General features: G+C 34.6%; 1 protein-coding gene across 1 annotated transcript in view; it reads right to left on the bottom strand.

Moving 5' to 3' along the window:
• LOC117120526 overlaps positions 1–9933 on the bottom strand; it is a 78898-nt gene extending 68965 nt beyond the window's left edge. The window contains exon 1 of the mRNA XM_033265538.1: positions 9769–9933. Coding sequence (XP_033121429.1) covers positions 9769–9868 — 100 coding nt within the window. The 5' untranslated portion in view covers positions 9869–9933. The remainder of the gene's footprint in view (positions 1–9768) is intronic.
• Positions 9934–11488: the final 1555 nt, after the last annotated feature.

The following is an 11488-nucleotide window of genomic DNA, read 5'->3' as shown; positions in this document are numbered from 1 at the left end:
ATGCATTTATTAATACTAAAATAATTTATTTGTGGCCAATTTCAAGGAAGCAGAATCACAGTTTTCCAGAAATTCAATCCGGGTATAGGTAAACCCCACAAATAATGAGTTTATATGAACATCAAATTATTATTTTTTTTTTTTAGAAAAAGACAGTTCTACAATCATAATTAAAGGGCTTGGATGGGGTTCGCAGTGTGTTTGGAGGATTGTGGTGTATTTGCAAGTATTTTTTCACCAAAAAAAATCAACATTTTAACCAAAAAATAGGTTCTTATAAATATTTAATTTTCTTAGTGATATACCAAGTGAGTCTATTATTGAATTTTTTCATTGGGGCCATTTTTACCTACTTGTCATTTGGGGCCATTTTTACCGGGGCCATTTTTTCCTGGGCCATTTTTACCTGGGCCATTTTTTCCGGGGCCATTCTTACCTACATTCGTTGTAATAGTCAACCGTTGCTTATAGTGATATGATCAGTATAGTTTGTGCTTATTGCATTTAGCTGTACGTGTGCGTATGCTAACACAGCTAGCAATGTTACACATCAGTACATACATATTGTACATGAATAACTATTTATTGTGTTTGAAGAACTTGTAATGCTATTTTGATAGTATTCGTCAAAAAAAATTAACATTTCTTAAAGCATTTGACAGAATACAGTAATCATTTTGGTCAGTGAAGACCAATTACATTCCCTGAGTCTTTAACATAGGTCTAGAATATTCCTATTAAATGTTCAATTTCTATAGTTTATTAGGGTCCATTAATTAAAGGAATTACTTAATTATTTCATATTTAACATTGAATTTGAAGTACAGTATACTTTCTTCGGGTTCTAATCAACCTTGTTTTACGGAAGTATTTTTCAATCACCACTACTTAACAAATGACGATTAGGCGAGTGTCTGCCCTCTCTTTCCGCAGGCACACATCTTAGTCCTAGTGTAAAAACACTAGCCTAGAATTTATCGCAGTGTGTGACATGTACAAGTTGAATTGGTCTTTTGCACACAAACCTATAAAAGATCAAGCCAAGCGTGCACTGTTCGGATTGGCAAATAACATTGGGAGTTGCAGTGATGACATCACGACTGACTTATAATGTGTATTATGCAAAGAAATAAATTTTTTTTAAATAAATATATTATTAAAATAAGGTACACAAGGCCTTATGCCTATACAATACACATATATGGGTAGTGCACTTTTTGCCCACACTTTGCCTGCTTGGCATCACGTTCCACATCCACCAACTGCCCGCATGGGGAAAGCCAGCCCACGGTTCCCACAGTCAAGATTTTAGAAAAGAACATAATTATTGTTTTAAAGTTGCAGGGCCCTATGTATGTGTAGCAGAATCATCAACATCATCATCCATCCCTACAGAAAGTTATATTAAGCCCACCAGACAAATTAATTAGATTGCCAAGAGTAATATTTAGCATAGGCCTATCCAATATATTATATCGTCAAGTATACATACAGGTAGGTAGGTCAATACATAGGTATGCATAAAATAAACATACTGATGAACCTCATTGTTACAGTATACATAAATTATTTTCCAATATCTTATATTATAGGTCAATATTTATAGAAAAATTGTAAAAAGTTTTAAGTACGGTAGTAAATTCAGAAATAGTGATGCCGCATTTAAGGTGGCTGCATTCTCTGCATGCGGGCGGTTAGCCGCATCGCCCAATCTGTACAATACAGCATGCCAAAAAACAGTCAAAGAAAATCTAGCATGTGGGCACTACACGCTGATTTTGCCCGAATCCACTGCTCACAGTTTGCCTGAGGGCACCGCGTCTAAAAAAATTGCAATGGGGAAAGGTGATGATTAGGGGTGGGAATGGGTTGATTAAGTGAGGAGGGGGATGATTAAGTGAGGGATCACTAAATAAGGCAATTGAATTGTGAGGTGAATTGTTTATTTTTTTCGTTTCAGACATTTTCAATGTGGTGGGAGAAGACTAGGAAAGGGGATGGAGGGTGCTGGAGGGGGGAGGGTAGTGCATGATTCCCAGGGCCTAGAGGCTATGCCAAGGACAGGCTATTCCTAACGGTAGCCGATCATTTCGGTCGCGCTTCGTTTTGGTCGCGCCTCATTTTGGTCGGTTTATTTCGAACAAATATATGGAGCGCCGAAGGAGTTGCGAAAACGCAAAATTTAATATGCCTAGGCCCTATATAATTATAATTAGTTCGTCAATCGGTTTATCATAGGCCTAAGTATTTTTTTTTTTTTTCCGTTTTGCTATCTTTCTACTAACATATTTTCTTTCTTCCATGGAGTTTAGTATGTGCTTCATGCTCTTGTTTTTGTTGCGTTTTCATACTATAATTTAATAATTATGGTCAATAAAATGTATCTTTGATTTTAATTGAATGAATTGAATGTTGTTACCATCTGAAATGTATTTCATAATTTAGTTAAAACAATAATCATTACATTATTTAATCCGGTGTTTCTATACAATAAATTTATTTATTTTTCTTGCAGCTTCCAGAGTTTGGATAAAACATACCAAGAGAATCAGTGGACCTTACGATTTTAATGTTTTTCCAGGATTATGACGTCATCTGATTTGATCTGTCAAAATAGTTTGTTATCGCATAACCGATAAAACGTTATCGAATCCCACAGTGTAAAAACTTACCTTATTTCGGTTATTTTCTATATGAACAATTGCCTTTTACCTTGTTATCGTTATAAGTATTATAAACAGGCCTTTTAGCTGTACGGCAGTTCATTCACAGGGTGTTGTGCTAGGCCTAGTTGTTGATTAACATACAGTTATTGTGTTATTTCGTCTGGAAATTGTTTATTAACTATTTGATGCTGTCTCTTATACACATCTAGATGTGTATAAGAGACAGATATATATCGCAACAGAATATAAAAAAAATGTATCTCAAACTCGGTCAACTTAGTAACATCTGCGTTGTTTCTGTAAAAAAATAAAAATAGCACCAAGTGATACAGTAATATAGTAACAATAATAAACTTTAATACTAATATAAAAGTAATTGTTAATAAACTAATGTTACAGTAATTTAAATAACGAGTTGGCTGGTTTTTCCTGATAAAAAGTTTGATTTGTATAAATATTCGTTATGTAGTAACATATCTTATGTTGTAAGATAAAAGAGTGAAATGGTACTAGAAATGCAACAAACTAGAAAATAACCTATAAATACCATAATATTAATTGAAATTTAGTTTAGTAATAATAGTATTCAATGCTTTTATGTAGCCTATGTTGTTACTATAGTAGAAAGACAACAAAACATAAATAAAAAAAGTATGATAAACCGATTGACGAACTCACAATGATAATTAGGCCTAGTTTTTTTATATTAAATTTGGCGTTTTCGCAACTCCATTGGCGCTCCATACATTTGTTGAAAACAAACCGCGACCGAAACGAAGCGCGACCGAAATGATCTGTCCTAGCCTATGGTTGGGAGGCCGGCCTAGCTTAAGGTAGGCTTAGTCTAGGCCCTAGCCTGGCCTGCTGTACTGTACTACCTTTATAGTAGGTGTACCTTAAGAATAGGTCCTAGGCCCTATCCCAGGTAATAATATAGGACTAGGCATATGCCTAGCTAGGCCTGCCTGGCTGCAATGACAATGCGGCCTGGCTAGGCCTAACTACTACGTACATGGTGGCGGCCTAGGCCTAGGCCCTGATTCTATATAGGGGCTAGGCTAGGCCTAGGCCTAGATCTAGAATAGATGGGCCTAGGCCTAAGCTAGGCTCGCCAACGTGGCAATGATCTCCTCCTTGACTAGTATTATCAGCCTACGCATGTACAATTGCAATGGTACAATAACAAAGAAGTTTCAACAATTGCTTCTACAGGCCATCAAGGCTCACCTTTACTAAACCACCCTCTTCTCCACCTAGTACAGTATTTTACACCTGGTATAGATTTAAGTATGTCGTGCCAAACCGCCAACTTTTTGTAGTTCGGAAATTCGACAAAATATTTTTGACCAATCAGAACATCGTCTAAGTATTTATTATTAGACTTTTTTCCGAACTGCAATAAGATGGCGGTTTGGCACGACATACTTAAACCACTAAATGGTGGCTAAAGTCAGTGGCAGATTCAAGGGGGAGGGGTGGGTCAGCACTTCCTGTAGGGCTGGAAATGGCACTACTATATCAGACTTAAGTCTGATCTTAGTGCCATAAAAGCCATTTCCAGCCCTACAGGTCCAATACATAAAATTGTAAAATATTCTTTTCTTCAAATTTAATGGGGTTGGAAGGGGGAGGGGGATGGAATCCACCACTCGACGGAATCCGACAGACGATTTTTTATTTTTTATTATAGGCATGCCTAATTGCCGTCGGGCGGCTCTCTAGCTAGCGTTATGTTGGTGAGTAACAAGATGTAGGCCTAACCGGGCCTATAGGCTAATTAATGTTATTCAATAATATGACTTAAATGTCGCAGAAAACAAACATTTTATTCCCCCTACAATGTTTTACACAAGCATCCGTTTGAATTACTGTAGGCAAATATACATATCGGCTCATACGTACTGCAACCATTATAAATCTTTTTGTTGTTTCTATCGGCAAATAATGCTTGTCAATTCATGATCGCGACAGGTGATAAGGAAGTGTGAAGAATAACATTTTGTGGGGAGAGTTTTATCAACGTAGAATAGAATAATTAATTCTTAAAGGGTGCAGACCCAGACTCATTTTACTTCAACAGTAGTTTGAAGGAAATTCGTTGCTCTCAAAAATACATGAAGGCGTATTCACACCGATTACGAATTCTTTTCGGGGTGCGTGTAACGAAACGAAAAAATAAAATAAAATCAGTAGTAAATAATAGAGGCGCGTACTAAGACGCGCATCGAAAACCTTCTACGAACCGAATTCGGATTCGGTGTGAATCTACCTTAATAGGCCTAGGCCTAAAACGGTATAGATTTAGAAATTCAGTTAAAATTGCTACTGCTGTAAAATTTCTACATTAAAGCTATCAGAATCACAGGATATTAAAATGCACTGTACTAAAAGTAAATGTGGATTCTCACCGAAGAATCCGAATGTTTGGATCGAAAAGCCTACCGAACCGACCAGAAAGTCGGATTAAAGTGTATATGTATAGACGCTGGCTTTCAGAATCGGAATCGGAAGCCAATCAAATACATTAGGCCGAAGATGCGTAGGCCTACCCCTCCATTGAGTCAGTCAATCAAATTGATCAAATACAAATTAAGCATCATATTGTATTGCATTATCATACAGTACCTTCATAATCTATAAAATCTCAAACTAGTGATACCAAATATTATTTTGGGCTAATTATTGTTCTGTTAATCCTACCCACTTTAAAAAAAATAGGCCGAGGCTGATTCGATTGTTTGACAGATATAAATACGTTTAAAAAAGATCAATCTCTATGCCCGATGTAGTTTCTAAAGAGTCCCATCAATAAAACCATAAATGTTGCAAGCGTTGCTGAAGCGTTGTGTTAAGTTCTTATCTTATAGCCTAACCTATACGTCCGCAATTCAAATGTTATAATTTCGTTCGGTGGAAAAAAAATATGCCTGCCTACAGTAATGTTTTAGGCCTTTGGCCCATCGAAAGCAAAGTATTATGAAACATTTGTATTTATAGTACAACTCTTCACTAAAAATAATAATAATAATAATAATAATAATAATAATAATAATAACTCTTCGGATAATAATAATAATAATAATAATAATAATAATAATAATAATAATAATAATAAATTTAACTTAAAACATTTTTATTTACGCAGGCCATTAATCAATATATATGTGCCTGCTCAGTTGTTTATGAAGATAGGTACGCGGAATATTTTTATTTTTATTTATTTATTTATTTTTTTTTTGCTTTTAACTTTTAGTGTTGTGATGAAATTTTCATTTTAGTGACCTCAGATTCTGGTGTATTTTTATTAAAGTATTTATTGGCTAATTGTAAATGTGTTGTTCCATGAATTGTAATGTATTTCTTTGTATTTTAATTGTAAAAGGTGTAGGTTTGGCATAATTTTAATGATTTCTTTGTGATGCGCCTACTCAGAACAATTTTTATTGGAAGTGGCGCAATATAAATAAAATACATTATTATTATTATTATTATTATTATTATTATTATTATTATTATTATTATTATTATTATTATTATTATTATTATTATTATTATTATTAATAGCTTTTAGTAATAGCTTTTGAAGTATAGAGAGTAAATGTATGCCATTGCTTCATTAAAATCTTAACATTGTTTTGGGTCGTTTCTTAACAAATTCTGTAACTACTGTAAAGCATGAATGAAAGTCAAGAAATATATAAAAACAATTTAATAGATTAATTTGAGAGGTGTAGGATTTTCTATATTATGTAGGTAAGAATCGTAACTTAAATGAATTGTTATGCAGGGCATTCTACCACAAAAATAATCTCATGTTCATTTGTTCCTTCACATTCTGTAAAGGTCATCATGGCTATTATAGGAATCAATATTAAAGTTGTGTGAAGAAGTTCTAATTAGGGTTATACATCGCCTTAACGTTAGAATATTTTGTTAAATAATGCTGGGTCGAATATAAAGTATGAGATCTTGATAAAAAAAAAAATAAAGAATTAGAATCTGAATAGAAAAAAAAATTGTCTTTACAGCTCTCAAGTATTTTTAAAAAGGTACCGTATTAATAACATCCAATGGAAAATAGAAACTACGTTAAAAAGAAGTGTAAACACCAGATAAATGGGGTTCGATGTAATCACCAGTGTAGAGGTGGTTTAAAGTAGTGGAAACGGTTTGGTTTCCCAACCTCGAGGTAGGGGTTCAATCCAACGCTGTACATTTCGCATGTGCCCTTGAGCAAGCCACTATATCTAGCTGCTACCAGCTGTATCAATGGATACCAGCAAACTGCTGAGCGTAACCTGCGGTGGACTAGCGTCCCCCCCCCCCAGGGGAGCATCACAAACTCTCATCAGCTTCACGCTACTTGAAACGGGTAAATACAGTAAACTCTGCCCTATGGGCCTTATGTGGCTTGGCAAGAATTTACTCATAATGGTCTGTCAGTACCTCGGCTCGGAACGTACCGGCGATGACGCACTTGATTACCGGTATAATTGTTGTGGTTTTAGTTATTAATTCCTCGCTCACCAAATATTTGCTATGGCCCTGTCACACCTTGACGATTTCGTCAGCGTATGCCAAACGTACCAAAACGCTGGCATACGCTGAACTATCGATCTTCTTTTTTTTTTCCAACTTTGGGCTCATTCATAGCGTACTCATAACGTATTAGACGTATAAATAACGTATTAGTAACTTATATAGAACGCTTTGATTATCTTATAGAAAACTGTCACGAATGAATGTTTCCGTGTTGCTAGCGTTCACAGCTTATGCCCAGCGATTGTCAATCTTATGCACAGCGCGCGGCAGCGTATCGCCGATTATCACGTGATGTAGCCTATAAAAAGGCTACATCACGTGATAAAAATCATAACAGCGCTAGACATCGCAGTATTAACATCACCGTATTGACATCACCCCAATTTAATATACTTATTCCTCTAATCGCTGCCAATACGTCATTATACGATAATGGTAAGATTAAAAACACGTTCAGTAAAGTTTTGTGGTCGTCTGGAACACGTCAAATGCGTCTACGTCAATATACGTTGCAGATAAGAAGCACGTTACTCATAGGTTACTCATACGCTGGATACGTCGAAAAGTTTTGTGCATGCACAAAACTTTTCGACGTACTCGCCGTACTAGGATCGACTATCCTAGCGTGATTCAGCGTGCACTAACTAATACGAAACTAAGTTACCAATAACTTATTCGACGTACGTACGCCAGCGTATTTGCCATTTTTTTCATACGTCGGCATACGCTGGCTAAATCGCCAAGGTGTGACAGGGCCATCACACCAAGGATGTTTATTTTGTGGTATAAAGTCGGCATTTTGTGTGGTTTTCGGAGATTAACTATGAATAATGGATCACGATGACAGGCAAATGTGAAATTAGCTTAACATAGGTATTTTAGTATTTATCCTTACATATACACTATGCCCAAATTCATATTATCATATAAACTTTTAGTCTTTTAGTTTTGAGTAATTCTTTTCTTAAAAAATAACATTGTTGTCAATCACAGCGTACCAGTACTAAAATCGCTCAATCGTAAATTTTAATTTAGATTAAATGATCTGTTCCATAATTATCTCTCTCATTTTTTGGTCTCTTCAACTGGAAACAGCATTGGCCCAGTATTTGCCCGATTGTCTGCTGGTCCGGCCAACAAGATTCGGGACGGCAAAACGTCGTGAGTGGCGGATAATTTTCAACGACGATTCGATCAGGCGTACTGCCACTGACAATCAATCATCGGTGGCCACACTTCGACGAAAGTTGAAGGCTGTCCAGTAGTGAGGCTGGCGTAATCATAAATGCCTCTCTCGTGAGTCCTTTGTATCAGCATTTGCAAACAACAGGACATATTTATTAAGAAGGATTCACAGAACATCGTGCCGAGTATGTACAGACAAAAGGACTTACGTAAAACTTTGGAACTCAGTTTTTCCCAAACAACGACATAAATATAAGAAAGTATAATACATACTCCAGGTATTGAAATGCACGCCATCGTGTTGGGATTCAATATTTCGACATTAATTATGTCATCATCAGAAATCAGGACATAAATATGTCAATATTAAATTTAAAAGGCACCTGTCCTATTAATATCGGATACCATTCAAGACGAGAAGCTTCAACAAGAGGTACGAAATAAACCCAAAGTATTTTTTCATAAATATATTAAGTTAAAATGTAAAAATGTATGTAAGTTTTCAGTAATCAAATGAACTTTTATAAACATCAGTGATACAGTAAACATTTCCCATTTCTTTGTGTTTCAGTCGACCTACTGTATGTCAAAATAAAAAGGTTTGTTAAAAGCTAAGATGATCAGATATCAGATATTTTATGTAGGCCTATGTTTTACAAAACATTGTCCGAGTCGATTTGTAAAATATTATCTCGGTGAATGTTCGACAGGTATCAGTAGACTAACTAGGCTGTAGCAAAAACTAGACCGCAACAAGTAGGCTAGTAAACGAAAACTTTAGCACTGTATTTCATATTTTCGAATGTAATAGTTTTTACGTTACTTTGCTCTATTATTCTCAGAATATAATAGAATATATCAATCCCTGTAATGGCGTTGAAATACAATATAAGATTACAATCTATATCACATTACTTTTAAAGTAGGCCTATCAATCGCATTACATTAGAAAGGAAGCGAGTGGCAATATTTTAGTAGTAAATTTAAGTCATCTTTAAAAACAAAAGTTGTTATAGATAGTTCCCTGCCCCTTTTTCCAATACTTGTGTCATTCTTTCCTAGAACCTGATACAAACAATAATTAATTATCCTCCTTTTGTTTGGGGTCACTTATATGGGCTTATGAACCTCAACGTTACGAAAACTATAACACTTTGCTATGATTTTTTGCTACAACACGTGTGCTCTAGGTGCATTAGTAGCTCAAAGCAGGGTGTAGGCCAACAATTAACACCTGTGACGGAACTTAACCTTAATCAAAAGCTCGTGGTTACTGAAGAAAAATAGTTAAGTTTATACCTACAGTAAAACAGGTTTGGCCTAATAATATAACTTAGGATGTCCCAGAAAAGGGCGTGTGTACTGTTCAACCTACCTTGTGCAGAAGTATCACCTGATAACAGAAGAATAAGTAAAAGTCCTAAAGTGAATTCCATAGCATGGTATTGAAGTTGTAATTGCAAGAGATCTACCATACGTTGGATGTCATATTATTTTTTTACACCACTGGCTGGGGCACAAAATTCTACTAAAGAATGGACTAAACTGTTCACGATAATGCTTTTATTCTTAGGGTTTGAATGGCTTGTGTTATGCTAATCTTAAAAGAACGGTTCACTGCATCTGTTCTTTAAAAAAGAGCTAGGATTTGCTCAGCTTTCACGTCAATGTGTTTGTGTGCCTGCCAAAGCCTTTTCCTTGATACAAATAAAAGCTATTAGAAAATTAATCACAGAGGATAATTTTTGTTATAGACGAACAGTTTTGAATAATTAGCTCAATATTACTTTTTCACAGAACACCACATCTATGAGTTTTATTGCGTGGTATCAATACCGCATTCCGCTGCACTAGTACTTTGAAATTAATGAGGTTAAAAATGATATATTGTATTCTAGTTTTATAAGATATATCGAAACAAACAGTGCCAAACATAAACATATATAATAATTATATATATATAATTATATATATATATATACTATATATATATATAATACTATCTAAAACTAATAAATAATAGGGACTTAATACTATCACAGATTTAATGTTAATCAATACAAAAATTATTCTTAAAATATAACTTAACATGCATACGGTATTTTACATCAAAATTGATTTAATAAACGAAAAGTTGTCGGTACGGTGCCAGCGAAATTTATAACGTGAGAGACTGGGTTGCCCTTAAGATGAGACATAACGTTGTTAAAATAGGAATTCAATAAGTGTGAATAAAATTAATGAGTACCAGAGTTGCTACTAAAAATCGGGGCCATGAGGTCTAACTGAAAGCGTTTAATTATATTACTTACGGTACTTTTGGCACGTCAATTGCGTGAATAATAGTGATGCTTCGCACAATTTAGGCCTAGGTATACCAATTGCAGCTTTCAGTAACTTATTCTGTAGCTTTGTCAAGTTTATTGATATAGGATTCGCTTAAGTCAACACATTGGTTGCCGTAGGTTAAAATAGGAGTTAAAATAGAATTCCATAAATAAACTTTTACATCATTGTCATTTTGTATTCAAATAGGAAAAAGATGTTATAATCGTATAAAGCATAGCTTTTCAACGAAAAGTTTCTTTTAATTCAGTTCATGAAAAAAGTGTCTCTGGTGGAATTCGAATATGTAACCTCTCGCTGTCAGAGTGACTGTCATAGCCATTAGACCACGGAATAGCATTGCAGTAACCGCTGCTATTTGGGGATCGGTTCATTACATGGGTAATCACCAAGCGCAAGCTAAGTCGTCGATTGTTTAAGATACCAGGCTCGTTATCTGGAGGGCGTGGCCCATACAAAAAAATTCTATAGAATTCTATAAAAAAAAAACTATAGAATGTCTATAGCATAATTGTTTAGAAAATTCTATAGAAATAACTATAGAAGCTCACTATAAAAATCTATTAAAACTATATTAAAAATCTATTAAAATTATATTAAAAATCTATTAAAAATATATAAAAAAACGGTAACAAAATTTATAAAAACTCTATAAAAAATATATTAAAACTATATTAAAAGACTTAAAAATCTATAAAAATTATATAAAAAAACTATGAAAATTCTATTAAATTTCTATAGAAAGTCTA

This window comes from Anneissia japonica, unplaced genomic scaffold, assembly GCF_011630105.1.
Source record: "Anneissia japonica isolate Jap-2015-1 unplaced genomic scaffold, ASM1163010v1 scaffold287917_len653891_cov171, whole genome shotgun sequence".
In the NCBI taxonomy this organism is placed as follows: Eukaryota; Metazoa; Echinodermata; class Crinoidea; order Comatulida; family Comatulidae; genus Anneissia; species Anneissia japonica.
The sequence above is the reverse complement of the archived record's forward strand: the minus strand, read 5'-3'. Positions and strand labels throughout refer to the sequence as shown.